The sequence below is a fragment of the Hylobates moloch genome, unplaced genomic scaffold (genome assembly GCF_009828535.3).
Source record: "Hylobates moloch isolate HMO894 unplaced genomic scaffold, HMol_V3 SCAFFOLD_18, whole genome shotgun sequence".
Classification (NCBI taxonomy): Eukaryota; Metazoa; Chordata; class Mammalia; order Primates; family Hylobatidae; genus Hylobates; species Hylobates moloch.
The window spans coordinates 49,323,383-49,349,961 of NW_026652293.1; the positions used below are offsets into that span (position 1 = coordinate 49,323,383).

General features: G+C 39.6%; 1 protein-coding gene across 1 annotated transcript in view; it reads right to left on the bottom strand.

Annotated features, from left to right (window-relative positions):
- Positions 1-26,579, bottom strand: part of USH2A (usherin) — a 798,563-nt gene that overhangs the window by 11,106 nt on the left and 760,878 nt on the right. Inside the window, exons 65-70 of the mRNA XM_032136481.2 lie at positions 17,204-17,413; positions 15,150-15,388; positions 14,141-14,349; positions 7,715-7,891; positions 6,313-6,396; positions 1,623-1,867 (exon numbers count right to left, since the gene is read on the bottom strand). Of these exons, the coding sequence (XP_031992372.1) occupies positions 1,623-1,867; positions 6,313-6,396; positions 7,715-7,891; positions 14,141-14,349; positions 15,150-15,388; positions 17,204-17,413 (1,164 nt within the window). The remainder of the gene's footprint in view (positions 1-1,622; positions 1,868-6,312; positions 6,397-7,714; positions 7,892-14,140; positions 14,350-15,149; positions 15,389-17,203; positions 17,414-26,579) is intronic.

Genomic DNA, 26,579 nt, shown 5'->3' on the forward strand with positions numbered 1-26,579 from the left:
AGTGAGAATCTCCTAATGACTATTCACTGAACGGGAGCAAACAGCCCATGATTCGAAGTGGTCACTCGACATTCATTCATTCAACAAACATTCGTGGAGTGCCTATGATATGCCAGGCACCGTTCTGGGTGCCGGGGCACATACAACAGGAAGAGGCCCACAAGATCGTTGATCCTGGGAGCTTACATTCTATTTCAGGAGTCAGACAAATATATCTGATTTAGTGTTATGTGATAAATGCTATAGAAAAGAAAAGAAGTGGGTTAAGGGGCTAGGAAATTTTACATAGAATGGGAGGTGACATTTGTGCAGAGACGTGAATGAAGCAAGAGTGTGAACCACCCAACGAGCAGCAGCAGCAATGGCCCTGTGGTTAGAGCTTGTCTGATGGGCTCAGGGAGGAAGGAGGCTCCGAGGAGGATGAGTGAGAAGAGGAGTGGGACAAATGTGACTAGAGAGCCAAGGCCCCGATGGTGTTGGGCAGTGCCTTCTTTGCCCCTCCACCACCACATCATTGTCCCATTGCTACTTCCCACAAAAACCACAAACCATGGACCTCAGAGGGCCCACTGCCCTTTTGTGCTCCCAACACTCCTGCTACTTAGGTCTGATCCAGCTATGTTGGGGCTTAACCAGTCATCATTCATCGCTGAGTGCTGGAAAAGTGAAGAGATCTGGAAGGCAGACAACACTGCTGTGTTCCCTCACTGCTATTTTTTTAAATGTTGAAGTGTAAGCAGCTTGACCAGGCTTCTGTGCTTAATATTGGTACTGCCTAGGGTAGCCACTAGCTAATATAGAACCTTAGTGCAAACTGGAAAAAAGGCACCTCCTCAGGGATATGTAGCCCTGTGGGCGCACAGCTTTGGTGAACAGATGGGTACCTGGTGAGGATTAGAAAACACAGCCTTTCCTCCTCCAGGTAGATATAGCCCCACACCAGAGTGCAGCATGGAATTAAATCACCTTTTACCCTTCAATGAGTGCTGTGGGCAATGACTGTCCTGCAATACCAAGTGATGGGGCCCTCTCCCACTAGACCTTTACTGGACCTCCTATTTTGGGAGTGAGTGGTCTAGAGCTAAGAGGAGCCATCCATCCTCTGTGGCACAGGGTGTCAGGACCAGAGGACAGACCGAGCACCGCTAGCACTGTAGCCCCTTCCTCCCCATCTCCCCCTTTTAATGTTCATTCTCTGCCACCAAATTACACAATAATACAACCTATAATTTCCCCAGGTAATCTCAACATACAACTCTGCTCCACCAGGCCCTGGCTTACAATTACAGGGCAGAAATACTCATCCCTAGTTACACATTAAAATCAGTTTTGGAGTGTAAAAAAGAATACCAATCTTCAGGCCCTACTCAAGACCAAGGATATGAGAATTTCTCAGATGAAGTCCAGGCAGTGATATTTTTTAAAGCTTTCCAGGTGATTCTAATGTGTAGCCAAAGTTGAGAAAGCTGTTCTAGGGTTAGCCTGTCTTGGTCCCCACACTTAATGAAACATAACTTACATCTAGTTCCTTGTTACCACGGCTATGACACATTTTTCTCAGAAGGAAAACAAGTATTCTAGTCCAGTGATAGGGAAATGGGGCCACACCTCTACAGACATACCATATGGTTTTCCCCCGGTGGGTAAACATTCAATGGAGACATCCTCTTCTGAAGAGGTACCAGGGGAGGTCTTTCTCTGATATATGGCTCTTTGTGGATTTTTCTTTGTAGTATCAGGGACAGAAAAATGGCCAACAAGATCAAGCCCAGCATCGCCATTAACACTATGAACCACAGCTCGCTGTAGAACTCTGTGCTTTTGCTCCGTGATCCCTTCTTTTCTCCAGGCGTTGTTAGGACCAAGCCTGCAAAACCCAGAGAAAGAAAGGGGAAATGTTATTTCAGAAAGCAATTTTGTCATCTCTGGTCCTGCTATTTGATAGTAAATTAGAGAGGAGTTGAAAGCAGTTTGTCTCTTAGTGCTTGTTTGCACTTGTGTGCAGCCTGGGGTAATGGTTCAGGGGGTTGCTGGGTTATAAAAAGATGCTTACAGCCCTTGAGAGGCCTTGCTGACACTTCTGGCACTGCTGCTCAGGTTGGAAATCACCACTGTCTTGACAAATCCCTGGGAAAGACGGGAATGTGGGGAGCAATTTTTAAAAGGGGTTACCAAAGTAACCTTGAGGGTCACCTGTTTCATAGCTGTGTGTCTTGGGAGCAAAGTCCTTGCTTGGGTTCTCATGAGGGACTGGGACCCTTACTATTATTGCTGCAGAGTCACAAACAAAATCACTGCTTGGAGATCTGAGGTGTCCTTGCTTCATGCAACAGTCCAATTCCCGATAATTCACGCAAACTGGATTTTGAAGCATCAGATTCCATTTTCCATTATGATATTAACAGCTTGTGTTTGCTACCATGTTGTCTTTACATGGCCTCTCTGTTAAAGAGCAAAGCTCTGCAAACCATCACCCAAATGCACTGGGAAAGCTTCCTGTGGAAAGAAATCTTTTAGCACTGGAGCCACTTACCTTTGCTTGGGGTTCACACACTGAGAGTTCAGTTAATGTGAGTCTCTGCACATGAGGTTAGTATTAATAAAAGTAGCTCACGTTTAACAAGAATGTACTTGGTGCCAGGCCCTATGCTTAGAGCTTTACAGGGATGAAGGGTGGGTAGGATTATTATTTATTTATTTATTTTTTGAGATGGAGTCTTGCTCTGTCACCCAGGTTGGAGTGCAGTGGTGTGATCTTGGCTCACTGCAACCTCTGCCTCTTGGGTTCAAGTGATTCTCCTGCCTCAGCCTCCCAAGTAGCTGGGATTACAGGTGTGCACCACTATGCCCGACTAATTTTTGTATTTTTAGTAGAGATGGGGTTTCACCATGTTGGCCAGGATGGTCTCAATCTCATGACCTCGTGATCCACCTGCCTCGGCCTTCCAACATGGTGGGATTACAGGCATGAGCCACTGCGCCCAGCCGGGCAGGTTTATTAAGTCTTGTAGGGAAGATAGGAGAGAGGCTAACAAGAATCATGCAGGAAAATTATGTTGTCAGCTTGGCAAGCTAAGCAGGGGTGCGGCAGGGGTGCGGCAGGGGTGCGGCAGGGGTGCGGCGGTTGGGGGGCGGTGGCCAGAGATCTGCTCCCATCCAGCCACTGCTGGGGCCAGCACAGAAACCTGTGGATCTGATGCAGCGGCCGCACAGGCTGGTGTGGAGCTGTGAGCCAGAGAGCTGCTCATCTAAATCTAATACCTACAGCCAGGTCAGAAGAACAAACAGACACAACTGCAAAGCCTACTCTACTCACTCACTGGACAAATCTCCCCCTTTTCAGCACCTCTAGAACTTCCTGGGCCTGCCTGGTACTTCACACTCACACTCTCAGGGAAAGACTTAAAGGAAAAAAGTTCAGAACTGGGGTGAAACTATTAAAGGCAGGAACAGACGGTGACTGAAACTAAACTTTGAACTCCATAAGAGGAGGGATATTACTTTGCCAACCCTAACTCTGCTGCCGATCAGCTCTGTGATTAAATGTTGGACTCTGACCTTTTTTCTCATCTCTAAAATAAAGGGTTGAGTCAACACTCCAATCAAGCTCCAGCAGGTCAAAATTCCCCTAATTAGGAACCAATGTGTGTTGTTTGATTAAAAACAAACCAGCCTAGGTTGCACACTAAAAGAGTTGTTTCCTCTGTGTGTGGCACAGAGAGAAAATAACTTGTTGGCTGTAACTCCAGAAACTGATCTGATGGACCCAGTGGGCCCCTTGCTCCACAGCACGCAGGGGAAGGGAGGGCAGCCTGCCCGAGGGAAGCCTCAAAAGGGAAATAGCCCTTAGAACAGTCAGAGGAAAATGAGGTCTCTGCCAGTCTCCTGCTTGGAGGCTGCCTTCAGGCAAGGGAACAGGAGTGTTTTTAAAAGTTACATCATAAAAATTAGAACTGACGATGGATATTAGTTGGGCAGCACCTCTTGGAATCTGCCAGAGCATTGCACAATCCTCAGAGTTCCTTCCCTCTGCTCCGCCCAGAGCCCGGCCTCCAGACAAAACGGAAACCTCAATATGCATTCTTGAGCCAACGGGGTATTTCTCCTTTTTATGAAGACCTCGAGATCAGGATGGTGTCCCTTTATCCCTTCCCTTCTGTCTTTTTGAAGTACCCCTTCACCTTAAGGGACTCTACCTGTGCATCACATGGGAGGTTCACTGTCAGGGGTTGAAACTCTGGTGGCTGGGCCTCAGATCCAAAGCAAAACTGAAACCACAGCCAGTGTTAGAGTAAATCCCTCTCTGTTGATGGCCTGCCTCCAGGAACAACACACTTCCCATTCACCAAGGAAACTAGACTGGCAGGTCTCAGAAGGCGAGCAACCTCGGTTTTCCGGCATCACTCAACAAGTGGTCCTGAGCCCTGTGTCAGAATCACTGGACAGGACTTATTTAAAGAGCAGATTCTGAGCCTCCTTGAGTCTGAATCTCTGCCAGAGGCCTGGGAAACTATAATAAACAAGCACACTGAGGTGATTCTTATGCATACTTAACTTGGCAAACCATTGCAAAGGAAAAGTCCCAGGCCAGAAGTCAATAGACAATCTGTGTTGGTGTTCTCATCCCAGTAACAAGCTAGCAGAGCATTCCTGGATAAATTCCTGTGTTCCTTATACCTCCACTTGTCCACTTGGGGAAATAATGGAGGTGCTAACAGAATACCAAATGAGATCTGTTCTATCCTACCACTGCTAGTAAATGAAATAAGCCACATGAGAGGAATTAAGTGTTGTAGGAAATTTTATATGACATCCAGACATGTAAAGTTTGGAAACATAGAATAATACGTTATTTTTACAAATTGAAACTATCCTTGACAATAATATATATGTTTTATTGTGTATGAGACTCTCTCAAAAAAAATTAAAAAAATATTTTTTTAATTGTGTTTCAGAAATTTTGGACACTGAATTTTTCACTTTTTTGAAATTTTTCAAAAAAAACTCTATACATGCAAATTTGATACATCATTAATTACTGGAATTTAAAATAGGATATCAATCCTGAATCTGTTTTAATGGAAAAGATTTGGCATTTCTCTAATTTTCTTTTACAAAGTATCACAAATGTTAGATTCAGAGACTATGAGTAAAACTCAATTTAAAAGATGCTCCTTAAAAATTAAAATTGTGCCCCTTGAGCTAAATTACTTGATATCAACAGTCAATCACAATCTTTTATGGAGGATAAAAGACACTTTCTAAATTTATCATTCTAGGCTTTGAATCCAGAATATTAACATTATGATCAACATGAATTGGGTGACTATTTTCTTTCTTCCTCTGATCTCTCCTCTAACTTCCTCTGTAAATCACCTTTATGTACATGAAGTCATACAATTCTTTATTGACAGGGTTCGTGGTTAGGAGAAAAATTTAGTTTGAGCTCTCTGGTCTTTTCCATATTTACAATTCAATATTTGGTATTTTAAGAGTATATTCTGGCCACGTGCGGTGGCTCATGCCTGTAATTCCAACACTTTAGGAGGCCAAGGTGGGTGGATCACTTGTGGTCAGGAGTTCGAGACTTCCCTGGCCAACAAAGTGAAACCCCATCTCTACTGTAAATACAAAAATCAGCCAGGCGTGGTGGCATACACTTGTAGTCCCAGCTACTCAGGAGGCTGAGGCAGGAGAATTGCTTGAACCTGGAGCTAGAGGCTGCAGTGAGCCCAGATTGCACCACTGCGCTCCAGCCTGGGCAACAGAGTAAGACTCTGTTCCAAAAAAAAAAGAAAAAAAGAGTATATTGTAACTCCTTGCCTAATATAAGTTCCATGAGGACTTTTTAAAAAATTTCTGGCCAAGCGCGGTGGCTCACGCCTGTAATCCCAGCACTTTGGGAGGCCAAGGCAGGTGGATCGTGAGGTCAGGAGATCCAGACCAGCCTGGCTAACAAGGTGAAACTCTGTCTCTACTAAAAATACAAAAAATTAGCGGGGTGTGGTGGCCCGTGCCTGTAATCCCAGCTACTCGGGAGGCTGAGGCAGGGGAATCGCTTGAACCCAGGAGGTGGAGGTTTCACTGAGCCAAGATCACACCACTGCACTCCAGCCTGGGTGACAGAGCAAGATTCCGTCTCAAAAAACAACAACAACAACAACAACAAAAAACTCTGACAACACTTGGCACAATCTCTTCTGTATAGTCTATGCTAATACATTAGGACCCCAAGTATGAATAAACAAACATATGTGTGTTTCTTGAGGAAAATGAATAGGTGCTACACCAAGTATAATATGAGTTGTTTACCAAGTCCAGTAGAGGTATCATATTGGATCAATGGCGTCTTAACACTTCCTTCATCAGTCGTGCAGATGACCTGGAAAAAGAAGGCTAGACAAAAGGAAGAACTGGTAAATGACTTGTTCATTCAACACCTACAAATAGGGCACATGCTTTTAAAAGAGCAATGCATCACAGCATGAAAAATAGGATTCCAAAGCAAGTTATGACGTTTTATATAATATTCAAAATTATTTCTAATTTTAAAATGCTTAAGAAAAAAAGCTATCATTAATGTAATAATAGCCTATCCATAAGTAATAGAACTAAGGAAAATTAGAGCTTATACAGCAAAGGAAAAGAACATCAGAGGAGTAAAGGATAATACACAAAGCGCATCTTTTTCTGCACATGGTTTAAACCCTTCCTTTAAAATTTACAGGTGTACTTTCCATAAATGACCTAGAGTTTCTTACTGAACAGGAGAGCTCCAAAGGGATCCTAGAAATCACATGGTCTAAATTGCTCTTCCAATGGCCAGGAACCTTAGGGAAGTGACCCTTGCAAGGTCACACAGATAGTTAGAGGCCTGGCCAGGTAGAACCTGTGTCTCCCAATCATCAGGCCACCTTCCCTTCCCAACAAGCTGCCCAGGTGACCATGAACTGTAACAATGAACATGCGTAGCTGAATCTTCGTAAAAATTTTATTAAGTTTCTATTACTATACGTGCAATGCTGGAGCTCACTGTTTACCTCTACCTTACAGCCAAAATAAAATACTCATTAATCAATTCATTGTATAGTGAGCATTGGTCCTGTGAGTGTGATGATCACTATAAAATACTTAGCACCTTGTAAAGCATTTTCTCATTTCAATTTAAAAACAAGGCAAGGAGAAAAGGGACGTATAAGTAAACAGGAAGAAGGAACTCCATTTTAGAGGGACAAGATTGTTCTTTCAGGGTCTGATATCAAGGAAGGTTAAGGAAACCCCTTATTCAGGTCCTCATGAGTTGGAGATAGTTATTTCCTGATAGGGCTCTGTTTGGAGACTGGAGATACAGCAAGAAAATCTATGAAGTCGCTAGAAGTGTATTATTTTAGGGTAGTCATTGACTATGTATGGGTGCTATTTCTTTTGTGACCCCAACTGGCCCTTGGGTCTTATCCCTTCCTGGGGACCCTCCAGTCCTGTGGAGGCAGCACTGTTCCCTTGAACTGCATTGTAACTGCAGTGCTGTCAAGCTGCAAATGGGAAGGAAAGAAAACCTTATTTACCCTGAGCAGTAACTTTTCCACAAGAAGTGGGCACTTAAACCAAGACATTTTAATGGTGAGCATCTGCTGGTCAGCTTTTGGATTTAACGTCCTGTAAAGCTGGGGAACAGAGAGCCTTCCACATTGAGAAACAGGAGTCAGAAACTAACTTTTGTCCGCCGTTCTTGGTATGTAGAGGGTGGTGTCGAAGCCGCTGTACACGCGTCGCCCTCCATCGGTTAACACGTACTCCTTCAGTTGGCCGTTCAGGAGGAAGGTGCCACTCCAGTTCACACACACCACAGACAAATTGCTGTCCACCGAAAATGGGGCTCGGTACTGAGGCACTGTGGGGAGAAAGTTGTAGGTTCTAAAAAGGGTAACCTCTTTGAAGGGGTGCAGATATGTGCTTTAAAAAAAAATATGAACAAAACCAAACCAAACCAATCCAAAAAACAAAAAAGAAAAAAGAAAACCAACATTGCTAGAATCCTTCACTTTTTTCTCAGTGTTACGAAACAACCAGTATCGGGGTGAAAAGAAAACCGATGGGAACATGTGTGAAATGCTTTCTCAGCAACTTTATGCCTGCTTTAAAAAAAACCTATAGACAGTGGTGTTTTATAAATAAAACTATTAACATACAATGGATCTGCTCACCAACATAAGCCTGGAGCTCATATTTTGTTGCGTTTTCCCTCTTTTTAACAGGTAAAGTATCCTTAACACTATTAACTACAGTAGATAGCTATTTTTCATATCAAATCAATATTTATTGCCACAAAGCCCCAAGGACTAGATGAAGATAATATATTTTTTTCTCCAAACCAAACTGCTTAGATGGTGAATTATGTCCTTTTGGCACCCATTTATTGTTAAAGCTTTTTCTCAAACCATTAGTTTGTTTTCTGAGATAGTTAAAAAGCCTTGCAAACAGCAATTCAAGTATAATAATTCATTGCCCTGACTAATCAATCAATAGCATAGTACATTAGTATATAATCAAGCTCAGGTCTCCTAAGTATTATATCACATATAGAAGCAACTTTGTGTGCATTTCACAGGCACATTCTCTTTTGATTTTTCAGCTCTTAACTAAAACAAAAAGAAAATCCTTAACTGGGGCTCATCTTTTAAATGAATAATTTTTGTGGAAACAAATGAAGGGATACCATATCATCTTGTCAAGTCAGAAGAGATTTATTTCATGAGATCTTATTTTCTACAAAATAATCAATATATTTGTAAAAACATTAAGATTCACCTATATACTAAATTGGCTTTTAAGAAAAGAAAGGAGTGAGTAGTGAGACTAAATTGAATCTGATTCTTTTTCTTTAAAAAACAATCCATCTATTTCTGATGTTAGGAAATATAGCAAAATAAGGAATAATTATGCTTTTGTAATTGTAACATTCAACCATAAAGATACAGTTGATTGTTATTTTTCAAAATAAGATATTTTCATAAAGCCATAAGAAAAATTTTCTGCCAACACCAAAACAAGAGTTATCAAGCCCTCTTTAAATCTCAGTGCTTTTCCAACATTGATTCTGCCTGATATCACAAGGAATCCTCTATTGTTATTTGTCTATGACTTCTCTCCATCATCTTAGTTCAGTAGATTTTCACTTTTTCCTTATATCATAACAGCACAGATAAAGAAACAGCTTGTAACTAGCAAGAAAATAGAAAGATAGGAGTCTTATTTGTCCTGTAGGGTTTGCAGACCTTCCTGGGGAAAAAGAGTAAGCAATTAAAATAATCGAGAATAATGAGTTTATAAATCCTCCCCGAGGAAGACTGAAAAAGCTGTAAGAACCACTACGTTCCTAGCTTTTGACATACTTTATCTCATTTAATCTTCAAAATAATCCTGTAAAGATTGATTCCTAATTTTTGAGGTGAGAAAACTCAGGTTCAGAGAGGTCAAATATCTTGCTCTATGTCAGTGGCTGGTAGGAGACCAAGGAGCTGAACCTAGGCTTGCTTAAATTAAGGCCCATGATACTTTGTTATAATCGGTACACATTCGTTGAAAGGAACAGAATTTACCAGTTCACCCTATGGGTGCTCTCCAGTGGTGTGCTGAAGCTGGCTCATCCCAACTGTTAAATATTCAGGAATTTTGTGAGTCATTGTTAAATCCGGCCACTACTAAAAATTAAATTATATAAACTTAAATACATTATATTAAAACAAAGCTTATAAATACTCCAAATTCATAACTTTTTATTTGTTTCACTACACTTTAATACCGTCTGTGTGCTCGAGGTCATTTACATCCACTCTAACTGGCTGGTGGAAATAAATTATTTTCTGGTTTGTATTCTCTGTTGCATGTTTTTGTGCTCCCAGTGTTTATAATGAGTTAAAAGTAGCATAAGTGGTATTTTACAACCCATATCATAGTCATTTCTTGTATTTTTCCATAACTATTGACCCAGTAGTGGATTAAGGGAACTTTTTCTCCTATGGTGCTAGTCCAGCTTTAAGCTGCTTCTCTAATATGAAAAAACACAAAGGAATAAAATCTTTTTTTTTTTTTTCTTAGTGACAAAGTCTTGCTCTGTTGCCGAGGTTGGAGTGCAGTGACATGATCATAGTTCACTGCAGCCTTGACCTCCAGGGCTCAAGCAATCCTCCCGCCTCAATCTTCTGAGTAGCTGGGACTACAGGTGCATGTCACTATACCTGGCTATTTAAAAAAAATTTTTGGAGAGATGGGGGTCTTGATATGTTGCCCAGGCTGGTCTTGAACTCTTAGCCTCAAGCAATCCTCCCCCACTGGCCTCCCAAAGCACTGGGATTACAAGTGTGAGCCAGCATGCCTGGCCACAGGAAGAAAATCTTAGATCAGTTCACTTTGTTCTTCCAAGAATAAGCAAAAAAAAAAATCTGGCAAAAGCTAAGCTTCATGACTCAGAAGGGAATTGGTTATAAATTACAAAGCTCACCTAGCTGTTCTCTGGCTTTCTGGCCATATCAAGAAAAAAACTGCAACATTTAGCAAAATTGACTTTTGGATGTATTGCAAAGGAGATTACAAAATCAGACAGCACACATCAAGAATCATTACAGTTTGCTTTGAATATAGTATGGGTGACCAAAAATGCTGATCAAGCAGCATCAACAATAAACATGCAGTGTTAGGTGCACTCGCTCATTCATTAAACAACATTTATTGGAATCTAAGATACTGTGCCCAGTGCTGGAGATGAAAATGGAGAAAGTGAGGACTAAAGGAAGCATAGCTTGAAGGGGAAAGTTGCAAGCTCTGTCTGGGGCCTGTCCAGTGTAAGCTGGTTATGAGAAATTCAGAGGGAGATGTCTGTGAGGAAGCTGGGTGGAGGGGTATACACTTCAAAACAGAGCACTTGGGTAGGAGGTGACCACTGGAGTTTGGCTTTTGGAATCAAAGCCTTGGAGCAGATGAACCCACCTGATGAAGGAGGAGGAAAGGAGGGGGGAGGAAAGGAGGGAGGAGAGAAAGGGCAAGGGGACAAAGTTAAAAGGTTTAGGATTAAGATTTGGGCAGTGGAAGAAGATCAACCAACAAAGTTGACTAAAAATGAAAATCCAAAGAAGTAGAAGAGAAACCAGGAGAGGGTTATCATGAAAATGAGGGTAAACCACTTTTTAAAAAAGGATTGAACATTGAAAGTTCAGTTGCGTTGAATGCTACTGGAAAGTCAGTGAAGGTGACTCCTGGAGATACATGCCTTCTGAATATATCAATATGGAGGCCAAGGGCAAACTTAGGAAGAGATTTTCATCCAGTGCTGAGGAAGTTAAAGAGTAAGCGGAAGAGAGGAGATGGGCAAAGCATCTGCAGACCGTTCCTCCGGAAAGTCTTGCTGTCAGAGAGAGGAGAGTCCACATCACTGCAGGGGAAGAGGAGCTTGTTTGCTTTAATTTTAGAAGGATAGAAGGAACTTTGAATCAAAGTGAGATACACAGAAAGATTAAGGAGAAAGGGATGGTGAGTAATGAAAGGGATGAAATCACTGCACGGGAGGCAGGTTTATTTCAGACGGAAGAAGGACCACCCTTTCCTTGTCACTGACAGCAATGGGGTATATGCAGGCAGCTTTGTCTGCAGTGGGAAGAGGAGCAAATTACTGACTGATGACATCTCTTTTCCTGGAAAATTACAACACAAGGAGTTCTGCAGAGAATAAAGGGAGAAATGGGTGAGCCGAGTTGTGGGCATGAAGGGAGAAAGGGTGAGCGGCAGAGGGAGGTTTGGCAAAGGTGGAGATGGTTTGAAGTCTTGATTACAGAGAGTAGGAAATTAATTGATCAGGGAAAGAGTAGTACTGAGACAGCAGCTGAGCTCAGTGACCATGAGTTCAGAGTAATCACTGCACTTACTAGATGTGGAAACTGGCCAGGTTACTTAAACTCTGGCCTTAGTTTACGGCCACTTCATTGTCTAACTCCAAGAGCCTCAGTTCAGATAATAGTCTATGTGAATGGCATCCTGGAATTGCAGTACACAGTTTATAGTCCTGCCTCAGTTTTCTCATCTGTAAATTTGGATAATAATAGATCTGTTGTAAGAATTATTTGTAAAATGCTAAAATATTGCCAGGAACAAACAAGTCCTCTGTAAACGTGATCTGTTACTAACATCCTGCCATGTTGTTGCTCAGACACGTTAAGGTCCTTGTGTGAGACACTGGTCTTTTATGAATGCGTAATTCTTGCTTTTAAAATTGGCATAATATTCAATGCCAGATAGAGTATTTTAGGTAAGATTATAATCTGACATAATCTTTCTTGAAAGCAAACATGAAACTAGTATCCAAAGCCTTCAAATATTAAAATACTTGATGTATTAATAGTAAATTCTATTTGTCAAAATTTAATTTAAGAAGATAACCAGACATTCAAAGATCTGTTCACAAAGATTTTTTCATCATATTTATTAATGGGAAATTAAAAAAAAACAAAATGTCCCAATTAATTTATATATGGAATATTGTATAGCCATGAAAATTGGTGGCTAAAGAGTTTTTTTGGTGCCGTGGGAAATGCAAATACAATAACATCAAGTATAAAAAGCTGCCTATGAAATTTTAGTTATAGTATCTCAGCCTTATAGTAAAAATTACCCATAGAAAGGAGATTAAAGGAATTGATTATGCCAAGATATTAGTAGTGGTTGCCTCTGGGTTGGGGTATAATAAGCAGGACCAGCTTCCTTGGCATGTGACCTGTGCTGTTGCACAGGCCTGTGACATAGAAGAGTCTTGGACTTAGCCTGATGCTCTACTGTTGCTGTCTTGGAATTCCTAATGATTTTTCAGCAAAGGATTCCATATTTTCATTTTCCACTGGACTCCATAAATTATGCAGTTGGTTCTGATAAGCACTTATTTTATTCTTAATACTTTTTGTGTTTGCCATTATTAAACAATGAAAGCATATACCTTATAAAATCTAAGTTATAGTCGTATATCTCATAATGACATTTTGAGCAAGACTGCAGAAATGATGGTGGTTCCGTAAGATTATAATGGAGCTGCCCTGTACCATCTCTTACATTTTTTTTTTTTTTTTTGAGAAGGAGTCTTGCTCTGTTGCCCAGGCTGTAGTACAGTGGTGTGATCTTGGCTCACTACAACCTCTGCCTCCTGGGTTAAAGTGATTCTCCTGCCTAAGCCTCCTGATTAGCTGGGATTACAGGTGTGTGTCACCATGCCTGGCTAATTTTTGTATTTTCAGTAGAGATGGAGTTTCACCATGTTGGTCAGGCTTGTCTCGAACTCCTGACCTCAGGTGATTCACCCGCCTTGGCCTCCCAAAGTGCTGAGATTACAGGCGTGAGCCACTGTGCCTGGCCCTCTTATCTTTTATATCAGATTTTTTCTGGACCTTTTCTATGTTTAGATACACAAATAACCATTGTGTTACAATTGCCTGCAGTATTCAGCACAGTCACATGCCTATACAGGTTTTAGCCTAGGGGCGGAGTAGGTTATAACATGTAGGTCTGTGCAAGTACACTCTATGATGTTTTCACGACACTCGCCTAATGATGCATTTCTCAGAACATATTTCCATCGTTAAGCGATGCGTGACCGTATTATATAAAAATGTAAGGAAGCCCCCAATTAATTAGTTGATTGCTCTTTTCTTCACTCACTTGCCCTTTTGCTTCTCCTAATGTCATGCATTTAGCATGACATTTATTAGCTTTTCCTAATAGTGCTATGTCTTAATGCTCTCTGGACATACTAGAGATTATGCCATGTAATTTACAAAGAAAAGGAGTGGCAAAACTTCTTATAAAAATGGTCTACCAGTGTTTGTTCATTTTCTTTCTTCCCATTGATCATTTAACTTCCCCTAAATTTGTTTTTACCCTATCCCCACATGAAAATCCTTCCTAAATTTGCCCTTGACTTCCATATTATTAAATCCACTAGGCATTTTTCCTCAGTGTCATCCTCATCAATGCTTCAGTAACATTCAGTGTTATTGAGCCCACTCAATCTGTTTTTAAAAGTGGCTTCCCTGAGCTTCAGGGCAAGCTTCTCCTGACCACTTTCCAATCTCTCTGGCTTATGGTAGCAGCCGCTTATACTCACATTCTTTTTGGGTGGTGAAACTGATCCACTCGGAAGCCGTGCTGCCCACCTCGTTGTGTGCCACCACTCTCAGCTTGTACGTGGTATAGGGCTGGAGACCCCCAAGGCTGGCTTTCTGCCCCAGCCCCGTGTACTTTGTCTCTATTTGGCTGGGAGTACAGGGGAGGGCTGAGTCAGGAGGGCAAGCCACGTGGAGTTGGAGTTCATAGCTAAAATGAGAATGGATAAGTAGAGTGAAGATAGGTAATGAAATTAGTTTAACTCTCTCTTTTAAAACTGGTTCTATTTTGTGAGGAGACATTTTGTTTTCATAGAGCTACAGGCTCTTTAAAATTTCCATTTGCAGGAAACTGCTCTCAGAAACACTTTATGTAATGCTATTGGAAATGAGCAGCAGATGTAATCAGAGAAATGATAAGAGAAGTCACCATCTACACACACATTGCTGTTTACCCAGCAACTAATGATCCTTGTTGGTAGAGATAAGATATTTCACTCTTTTAAGAGGAGAGACATAAATGGTTCTTCTCTTTTTAGAATAAATAATTTTTTTTTCTAAATGATTTTGATTCAAGTGTCTTCTTTTTTCTTTCAAACAGTGGCTTATGACAATATTTTAAATTAGATCAGGGCAATTCTGATTTAACTGTGGAGGTGTCTTATGTTCCAATGAAGGCTTGTAGAAGGAATGCTTCCAGATAACCATTAGGAGGAGCATATTGAATACAAACACATTGCATTGTCTTTTTAATGTAAAGCTTATTTTGTTGTTCTCCTTTCTATCATTAGTTGCTTTTATGATTTAAATACATCGCAGGTAACATTACCACTCAAATCAATTTATTTGTCTACTTTGCTATAGATATCTGTTCAATAAGCAAGTCCTCCCTAGGGAGTGCCAGGTAGCTATACAGGTTTGTAGCTGAGGTGCAGAGTAGGCTATACCGTAAGTTCATATGTCTGTACACATGCCTTGTTAGTTTATTCATCCTTCTGCCTGACCAATTACCTGTGAATGACACCATTGGGGAACATGGGGAGACTCCACTGGAAGGAGGCAGTCCTTGAGGCCAGCGTCTCGATTTGTGGAGAGGGCAGTCCTGAGGGTGGAGCAGGATGGGTTCTCAGTTCAGCTGTCGGTCCTTTGCTGCAACAGTTGAAGCAGGTGCAGGCCTCTACTCCAATAGAGTAGTTAGTGAAGGCTTGAAGGCCGTGGAGAGTCTGCTGGGTGGCCATGCCTTCGGATAGCTGTGGAAGGAAGGAAGGCTAGATAAGGCAGTGTCAAACATTAAAGGTGTTTGATGAATATTATCCAGGATCCCACCTCCTACAAATGGAGTACCACACCAGGCACTCTGGGAGACGCAACATGGCATTTAGCATGACATTTATCCTCAAAAAATTACCAACCCAGTTAGAGAGGTATGACAAATAGGTGAAAAATCTGATAATGTAACCATTAAATAGAAGTTTGAGGTAGCAGGATGGAAATCACAAGGCATAATATTATCGATTATCTATTACCTTAGAAAGGTATTAGAAAATGGCACGGAACACACAAAGTGTTGATCAAAGTCTATGACCCTCAGAGTGACGTCTTTTCAAAAAACAAAATCTGCCTTTCAATTATATGTCTAGTCAGCATTCACCAACGTCCATATTCTGCCATGGTTACTTGCATGCAATTTCTCAGTCAAAAAATCTTTTCAGATCTACATTAAAATCAGGTGTAAGTATTGGAGGGCTTGAAAGTCTATCTCTTCCTCTGAGGGTGTTGGTTTTTACAAAATATCATAGTCTTCTCTCAATCATCTTTGTAGGATTATAAAGTTTTTGGTTTATTTTGAGTAAATTTTTAACCTCATTGTGGTTTTAATAAGTACTCTTTGGAACAAGAGTTCAGGAACTGAAATTAATTTTCATGTTGACATAAAGAACGTGTAATTAAGAAGAGCAGTTAAAAAATGCATACAATGCACTCCAAATATAAATTATTTTAGTTATTATCATTTTATAAGCATGGATAATCAAGGGTTGATTGTATTTACAGCATCTATATTTATTGAGTACAAAGCCCTATAGAAAATATGCTAATATTCCTCTAACATTCAATCCAAGCCTCCCTGTATGTAAGTTATCTGTTGAAATTGTGTTTCAATACCTGACACTCTGGTCTCAAAGGAATTCTCCACACTTGCCCAAATTGTTCCCTAAATTGGCCTAAATAATTCATAGTGTAATACCAGGATCTGCACAATCTCTATACAATGTTTGTGTGAACAAAGTATTATAATCTCCACTTATTCATGAGAAACTTGAGAGTGACACAAGCTATACCACAGAGACAAGAGTCTTCATCCTGCTGGCTGCTGGTCTCTTCATTTAAATAATGCAGGAACTGGTCTAGTTGATTCTTAACATCGCTTCCAGGAAGTGGCTTGGCTAACGCACAATGTGAAAGATGATTTGCCTGAGCAATCTCTCCTGTCTCCCAATGTGCCTCAAATGTGTTAACGAACAAACAGTGGAGCTAGGGCTATGCTGATGGAGCTGCTCTGCTCTCTCTTCTAAAGGGTTAGAACTTTCTTGAATTCACCAAAGGAATGAGAGTTTTCCATGTGTTATTAGAGATTTGTGCATGTCAAAATAGAGATTCCAAGGATATTCTTTGCTCTATTTTTTTCATACTAACATTTACACCACCAATAATTACCATTTGCCGACTTCTTACTATGTGCCACCACTCTGTTAAGTGGTTGATCTGTTTTCTAATTAAATTAAATTAGTAAAATTGTCTTTAAAGTCTTAGTTTCTTACGTTCGTGGAGTCTTTAATACCACCTTTAGCATCTCTCTCCCTAAGAGTTTACGTACTTTCCGTATGTTTCCTCAGGGTTCACTTTTTCTTCTCTGAGGGATCTTTGTGCTACTAAGTTCACCATAGGGCAATTGATAATAGAAGGATAAGAAAGATGGAGAGAAAAACAAAAACATAAAAACACGGGCTGCATAGTAATGATTTTTAAAAGTCAAGCAGTCCTGGATTTTTAGCTCTGCTGCTCACCACTGTCTCAGCACCATGGATGCTGCTGGAGAACAGCCTGTAGAGACTGATGATCCCGTTGGGCTTCCCGGGGGCACTGATGTTGACCAGTGCTTGGGTAGAAGAGATCGCATGGAACGTGGGGGCTCTGAGACCTTCTGGTGGGGCCGGCCCGGTTCTGCACCATGTCCAGCTACTGGGGGCTTTTCCTGCAGAATTCACCGCCCAGACCTCCAAAGAGAAATTAACAAGACTGTCAAAAGCAAGATACCCTCAGGCTGTAAAAAAAAAAGAAAGGAAAAAAAAAAAAAAGAAATTGGCAACCAAAAGCAACTAAACACAACAGGAAGAGATAGACTTTGATCTTGCAACTTTGTAATCACACAGGAAAACAGGCTCTTCCTTTTTTATTTTTATTTTTTGCCTTTTGCCTTTGACCATGTGAACACAAAGGGGGCCATTTAGGATTTCAGAATGCAACGGGTTGATTTAAGCCTAATGAAAAAAACTGCTCATCTCTGTGTGGGAAGTGAAGTGATTTTGTCAGCTTCTGCAAACTGGATGGATCTGCAGACTACATAAAACTCAGCAATTAAACATTGTCCCCACCAAATCTGCATGAAAATTAAATTTCCTTTCATCAAGGAGGGAATAAACATATGGAACGACGTATAATCTTATTTATCAAGAACCATTTGTATAATTAAACACGAATATCCTAAAAGGTTGCCTTAGGTCGTCATTTGCATGAGTAAGTAATTTGTAGGATGTCAGGTACAATAGACAGAGTAGATGGATGTGTGAGTGTATAGGGTTAAATTAGGCCCAATAATAGCCAACTACACAGTGATCAATCAGAATGATAGATCTAAATGGCAATACAAGAAGACCGTCTGCGTGTTTAGGAGTAGTAGTATTCCTTAGTAAGCTTTCATGTGAAAGCTTAACTTCAGGAAATTTTTTTCTCATTGCGTTTCTTCTACACTATATATTTTCTAAAAATTTGCCGCTGAGCTTTTAAAGACAAATCTGAAAAACTTGTTTGATTCTACAGTACACACATTCCAGGCATGCAGTATTAAGAAAAAAAAAAAAAAAAGCCAGAATTTTAAAAAAGGGAAAATTTTGGGGGGGAAAAAAGAAAAAACCTGTCAGAATATTTTGCAGTGAGAGTTTAGTTTCATTTTTGTTTACTTTGCTTTTGCATCAATAATATCTTCAAGAGAAGAAACATTAGAGAGATTGTTAGTAGTTAGGTCAACTCCTATCAGTGGTTTTCATACTTTTTTTCCGGATTCCTTTGTGAAAGTAAATTTTCTGATGTTGAATTGTTTTCAGGTTGCTGTCAAATGCAAATCTCCAGCCCCTTGCTGATAGGATTGCCAGGAGCCTCATTTTTTAAAAGGGACAACTAACCTACTTACATAGACACACCTGCTCTTTTTAGAGCTCTGATACATCCTCTCATCATTTGCATAATAATCACTCACATTTGTATAAACTCTACATTTTACAAAGCACTTTAACTTATGTCAGCTTATTTAGTCCTTACAATGGCAACCTTGTAAGGTGAGCAGAGAATGTATTACTAGTCCCCTTTTAAAGGTGAGGAAATTGAGGCTCAGAAAATTTCACTATCTAGTTCAAGGTGACAAAAGTTACAAGTGCTGAAACTAGAATTCTGCTCTCCAGTGCCTGTTTCACTGAGCAGGGTTTTTGATTCTGTATGCCATCCATATGCATAAATAAAATACTCAGAATCATGAAAATTAAATGACTTGTCCATAGACGAATACCTGCAATTCTAGATTAGGTTAACGTGTCTTAGCTTGCAAGGATGGATAGACATGTACAAGTTGTCTTAGGTGAGGGGGGTTTATTTTGGTAAGTATAGGGAAGTAAGGAGCTAGCAATGGGAGAGCCAGATTTCATGGAAGTTAGAGTCCATCCATCAGAATACAACTGCAGCTGCTCTCAGAGTCCCCTCAGAAATAGACGAGGTCAGACTTACACTAGGGAGGGGAGGTGGAGGTTATTCATGAAGAAGTCAGACTTCAGGGCTGATGAGGAGGGTTCCTGTCTCCTCACTCTGCCCCAGAACAACCTCTTTTACTGCAAATATCTTTCTGGGAAGTCGGGCGGTGGGGACGCCTATTATTGCACAATGAATGACAAGATTTAAAAAAAATTCTTGAAAAATGAATGCAAAGTAAGGTGCAAATTTTGATATGACATTTTTTGCCAAGAGCAGAACTTTGGTTGGTGATTTAAGGGCAGGCAGAATTTAAATTCAGGCTACAATGGATGGGAAAGAAAATGAGGAAGAAAGTGCAACTAGGTATAATAAAAGAAAAATTCAACAACTTGCCAATTAATTACTGTGCACCAATAGGAGATGGAAGTAGTGCAGGCATAGGGTGTTGAAAGAAAATGAGATGAAATAAGCATAATTCATAGCAAGTGCTCAGCACAGTTCGGGCTCTGGCTTATGAACATTAACTTTTCTTTCATTTTCAATGTAGATATAGAATCATAAATACTATTGAGGCTTTTTAATGGTAGTGTTGTAGATTGTACTAAATCTCAGCCTTCCTGTGTTACGTGAACTTCTACTAGGTGGAGTTCTAGTTCCAAAATGTGATTTAATCCCTGGATTTTAACAACACTTGGGCCTCACTATTATAGTGTTTTGCTATATTTCCTTGGAAATATTCTCTTTGAAAACTAGACAATTCAAAATTCCCCATCACTAATAGGGAATGTATGTAGGCTATTTTGTCTTTGGCAGGAGTCCTTCATAATACATTACTCTTTTCCTAGACTTTCTTTTTAGTATTCAATCAATTTGAGATCAAAATAGCATTCATATAAATCAACATGCTTATGCAAAGCAGGATCAACCTATTTACATGAGCTACTGTGAAAATGAAAACAGTTAGAATGAAGAGAAAGCTGACCGAGATAATGAAGCATTATGAATTTCACAAAACTTGTACCACGAGGCAGTGTCTCTGTTATATCAAACCACTGGGAGAAAAGGAAAAAAGAACCTGTGAATAATATTATTTTCTCTGTCTCCTTCTGTTTCTCTGTCTTTGTCTCTGTCTCTGCTGAGGTAAAAACGTTCTTTGTCTAAAACATCACTGTGGATTTTTGTCTATGCCTGGCTAAGCAAGAGTTAAAAGTATTGAAGTGTAGTTCAGGGTTCGGGGTAAAAATACTAACAGATTATGCTTATGATTCCCACTGAGAAACAATGCCCCAAGATTTGAGCCTGTCTTTATAGGGTAGAGACAGAAGCAGCAGAGATCCCGCATAGAAAATTTTTTAGCCATATGTCCCAATCTTTTAGTTGCAATGAACCCATATAAAAATCAATAAATAAAATATCTTGTGAACAAACAGTTGTGTATTCTCTCTTTCTTTAGTGTGTGGGCTTCTCCTAGAAAAATGAAAGAGTGATTATTGGGGAAGAAAAGCAAGTAAGGATTATAAATTCCATGGCCAAGAGACAAAAAAGCCAAGATGTTCTTCATCTTTGATTTATTCAGGATATCTTTATTCCTACAGTGTTTAGACTGAACATATTTATTCTTTTTTTATTACTGTACTTTAAGTTCTAGTGTACATGTGAACAACGTGCAGGTTTGTTACACAGGTATACACGTGCCATGTTGGTTTGCTGCACCCATCAACTCATCATTTACATTAGGTATTTCTCCTAATGCTATCCCTCCCCCAGCCCCCACCCCCTTATAGGCCCTGGTGTGTGATGTTCCCCTCCCTGTGTCCATGTGTTCTCATAGACTGAACGTATTTATTCTTTTATAATAAAAGATTAAAGATGATTAAAGTTGCTGCTGAAATACATTATTATTTGGGTTTGGTGAACACTTTCACATGTGAATGAGTGGGTGCACACGAAGTTCTGATTATAGAGTCAGAAACTTCCCTAGTCATTAATAATGAAAAGTTAGGACTGACTGACTTGTTGGTTTATTTCTCTAAGGTTTCTGTTGTAACCATGAAAAATGTTACAATGTAAAATGTCATAGAAAACATAGATTAACTACTTTTAATAAGCATAAAAACTAAAATTGTTTAGCCACAAATTCTGTAATTAACTAGCAAAATGATAGATTAATATGTCAGTTTTCAATGGAATTTCTGTTTTCAATGTAATATATTTTTAAATCTAACTAGAGACTATTACCATATTTATGCTTGTTGTTCATTAAAAAAATGAAATTGTTCTTTTATTTACTCTTTCCTATCCCAAAGGACTAATTATTGTATTTTGCCTTAGAAATTTTTAATTACGTGGAGTGTCAACATCTGCCACTAAGCTGCGATAATCACATTGCTGTGAAAACAATGAATTTAATCATTTGTTCTCTCTTGAAAATTGCCTCTTAGAAATCTTCTTCGAGAGAAGTCTTTGTCACAATATATTCCTTAGCCATGGTCATCAAAATGATTTTGGGTACCTGTATCAGAATTTCTGGTGAGAAGACCTTGGACTCTGCCCTTTCAACATATTTCCAAGTGATTTTTACACCAAATATTATTTGAAAAACACAAAGGCCTATTCTTTATAGAGCCAGGTACAGAATATAGGCACTGTACATTTTCAATTTCTATTTATGTTATGTCTCTTTAGAGTTATACTTTGCATTACCTTTAGTCATTCAAATAAACACAATAAATGTATCTTGGAATATGTCACAATTCAATAATCATCATAGAGTTAATTACTGTGTTTTTTCACAGTTCCAAACAGAACTAGAGTTTACTGACTTTGTAGAACCACTCCTTGCCTCCTAATTTTCACTTAAGGAGTAATTTCTTGAAACCTTGATATTTCTAGAAATTGCTGAGTCTATTTTTCTCTTAGTGCAGAGGAACATTATTCTAAATGCTCCCAATTTCTCTCAGCCCAACATTTGTCCTCCTAATTTTATTCTAGGAGAAAAGCAAACATTTGTGAACAGAAGCATTGTAATAATTCTTGTGAATGGGAAAGAGAAGGGACCACCAGTCTGCAGAGGATGGGAGAAGGGGAAATGCATCAGAAATCTCCCAGAGTGGTGACCCTTTGGATGCTTCTGTTACTGTGCTATCCTTTTTTTTTTTTTTTTTTTTTTTTTTTTGAGACAGAGTCTCGCTCTGTCACCAAGGCTGGAGTGGTGTGATCTCGACTCACTGCGATCTCCACCTCCTGGGTTCAAGTGATTCCCCTGCCTCAGCCTCCTGAGTAGCTGGGACTACAGGCACCTGCGACCACACCTGACTAATTTTTTGTAGTTTAGTAGAGACGAGGTTTCACCATGTTGTCCAGGCTGGTCTCGAACTCCTGACCTAGTGATCTGCCCGCCTCCGCCTCACAAAGTGCTGGGATTATAGGCGTAAGCCACCGCGCCCGGCCTGTGCTAGTTATTTTTTAGCACGATTCCCACACTTAACTTGTGAAGATTGTTATCACATTCCCATAAGGGAGACAAATAGATATTAAAAAGGTCTTTCTAATGCCTGCATTGTCTAAATAAAGTAATTTTCACCTTAATGCTTTGTCTCGCTCAATGTCTCATATCCTTCTGAAATAACCTTCCTTAGGACTGATGTTTTCCAAGTATTGTATTAGAGCAAAGCTAAGTTATTAATATACATTTCGAGGGGGTTCCTGATGCATTTTTCCTTTATGGTATCATAAGAAAAACCCCTAAATTGTGAAAATATTTTATGATTCTTTTGGCCAAGGAAATGCTACAAGTCTTGTTCAAATCAAGGGAACATACTTCATAATATATGGTTCATGGATGGTTTGTAGACAGGTCAGCACCAAGCTGATGTTTATTTGGTCTTACGTTTGCTATTATTCTCCTTATAAAAATGTAATACAGGAGTAACCAAATTCAGCAGACCAATCTTTTACAAAAGATCTCTAATGTGTTAACTCCTAATGTAAGTGATGATCACTGTCTTTGCGCTTGGAGCAATTTGAGATTCTGTTTTTTATCCTGGCTGTTTATTATAAGAGTTGTATTAGTAAAAGTGTTAACTCTCAGAGATTAAGAGAGGGAAGAATATCTGAGCTCTCTGCAAGTTCTGTGAAACTCTGTAACATACTTCTTTGTGGGATAATAACAATGTTTGATTAAAAAAAGCATTTCAACAATTCTGAGGACAAATTTATATCAAGAAGCTCTAAGGAGACATAATTGTTTATAAAAACTAAGGAATGTGAACATAATTTTGTAACAATTCACATCAGAAATAAACAAAAAATCTAGCATGAACAGCTATGCCAGTAATTAACAAGTAAACAGGTTGTATGTTAACAGGCAAACAATTAAATTATTTGTTTCCTAGGGGCATGTAATGAGATTGTTATCACATTCCCATGAGGGGGACAAATAGATATTAAAAAGGTCTTTCCAATACCTGTATTGGCTAAGGCCAACAGCTAATTCAATAGATTTGATCAAAATCCCTACTTCTTTCACTGCTGCTGATTTATGACTTTGGCTGTTGTTAGTCATCACTCATTGCAGTTTGCTTTCCAGTGCTCATAAATTATGCCTCATAAATAAAAAGATACAATCAAGGGAATCATATCAATTCATCTACAACCTTGGAGTATATTTTCCCATGGCACTCACGCTAATGCCTTCTTAAAGGGTAGCTTGTCATAGGTTTTGAATATGTTTGAATAGCAATATGCTGAAATCTTCTTTGCTGGAATCATGGTTAAAGAATGTTGGTGAAAAAGACAATGCAATGAATTTGAAATTACATGATTACAAGATTGTTTTATTTCATGAGTAGCCCTGAAGGCTCCAGTTATGAAGGAATAATGTGCTGAAAAGCTCTAGGTAGCTATTTATTTAACTGTCTACCTATCTGATTTTCTTTCACCATCAAACGGATGTTTTCCAGCATCTCTATCTGCATAGAACCTTGCTGGATACAATACAGTCACACTTTTACAGATATAGTCCCTGTATTCCAGGTTCCCTTCATCTAAAACACTTTGGATTAGGCAAGATAGAACCTGATTTTAATTGAATTCTGGGACCCAGGGGAAGAGGGTACAGCAGGACATTGTCTTGCTTTCCATGAGCACTTTTGAAGTTCAGAGACGTGAAGCTACTGGAAAAATAACAAGACATTTCCCATGCTAGAAATGGGTGTCTTGTCGCTACTGCTTCTCATACCACCTTGCTCTTTGGAGCCATTTAATACTTGTGAATATGGTTCTCCTTTAATATCTGAAGAAGGGAAAACTGACCTAACACTGTGAAATACTGAAATTTGCCCTGATTTTTTTTTTTTTTTTTTTTTTTTTTGAGACAGAGTCCCTCTCTGTTGCCCAGGCTGGAGTGCAGTGGCACCATCTCAGCTCACTGCAAGCTCCGCCTCCTGGATTCACACCATTCTCCTGCCTCAGCCCCCTGAGTAGCTGGTACTACAGGCGCCCGCCACCCCACCCGGCTAACTTTTTTGTATTTTTAGTAGAGACGGTGTTTCACTGTCTTAGCCAGGATGGTCTCGATCTCCTGACCTCGTGATCGGCCCGCCTCGGCCTCGCAACCCTGATTCACTTTTAACAACAAAACTAAATAATCAAAGTTTGGAGTTATCACATGCTTTTTTTTTTTTTTTTTTGCTTATATCTGCTCTCCCTAAGAGGAAACAGGAACCCAGCCCCATCCGGCTCTCATGGCGGATACATAAAAGTAGTTTTTGGGTTTATTGAGCATTTACACTTTTGTAAGTGTATTCTAAGTACTAATTTTGCATTTTTCCTCCCAACAACCCTATATGTTTGGTATTATTATCCCCACTTTACACATGAGAAAACTGAGGAACACAGAAATTTATGCAACTTGGTAAGTGGTAAGGCTGGCCTTCCAATACAGATATGTGACATAAAAGCCCAAACTCTTTACCCCTTCCTACCTAAGGCCATTAAAAGAAGGCCTGTACACACCTTCCACATGGGTGAATTGCTACCCTGGGCTTTTCATAGAACCCTGTATGGACTGGCTTTTTCTCTGGAGGGTAAAAAAGTGAGACAGTGGAAATTACCACAAACAATGTGACATCCATCTCTGCTGCCACTTATCATGCTTTGAGAAATATTGCATATTACACAGAAGCAAGTACTACTCATATATTTCATCCTGTTCAAACATGTGTAAATGCATTGAAATTCCATTATGTTCTCTGCAATAATAACTATACCCTAATGGATATAGCATTAAAATATATACTTTATCTACAATAAGTTGCTAGGGGAAGCTAAGATCACAATCACCAATTGTGATTAACATCTCCATGAAGGATAGTAAATTAGGTAAGACTATTTATCATCCATGAATTCAACACATATTGATTGAGCCATTTCTATATGCCAGATGCAGTTCTATGAGCTGGGGATACAATAGTGAACAAGGCTGGCATTAATATCCCAGTGAGGAGAGGCAATCAATAAAAACACAAATAAAATAAACAGGTAAGGATATATGCTAGAAAGGAAATGATGATATTGTAGGGTGATATACATAAGGTGATATAGCAGAAAATGGTTGGCTTATCCAGGAGGTTCTTTCAACAGATGACCATCAAGCTGGGAAACAATTGGCAGAAGGAACCAGGTGAAGATCTGAGGGAAGAGCATTCTGTGGAAAAGAAAAGCATGTGCAAAGGCCTTAGGGCTAGATCCTCAAGAAGGCCAGTGTGGCTGACCTTAGTGAGTAAGGGCCAGAAAGCAATGGGATGAGGACAGAATTGGACAAAAGTGAGACCACGAAAGTCCTCATGGAACTAGAGAGGAGTTTGCATCTTATGGAATGGGGGAAGTAGGGTTTGCAGTAGGAGAGTGACTTCATTTGATTTTCATTTTACAGAAATGTTGGATACTGAACATCTTCTATGTATTTATATATTAAATCTTACTTTTTTTTTTTTTATAAGTGACAATACCCTAGCCTTAAAGTCAACTTATTTAAAGTTCACAGCAACTTTCCTGGGGTAAGTTTTTTGTTGTTGTTGTTTGTTTTTTTAATCTCAATTTTACAGATAAGAAAACTGAGGTTTATTGAGTTTAAATTACTAGCTGAAGATAGAGAATTGGTAATTCATGTAGCCCAAATCAGTCTGTCTTCACAGGGTCAGGAATTTGTGCTCCTAATGGGGGTGACTTGAAGAAGCTGAAGTTCAGCAGAGCCACCATTGAACTTGGGGTCAGAAAGTCAGGACTTGAGTTCTGACTCTGTTGCTTTCTGACTAGGTAACTTGATAAGTCATTCAGGTTCTTGACTATGCTAAGAAATAACAACACCTACCCCATAGGACTATTTTAAGATTTACATGCAATATTGTTTCTAGAAATTTC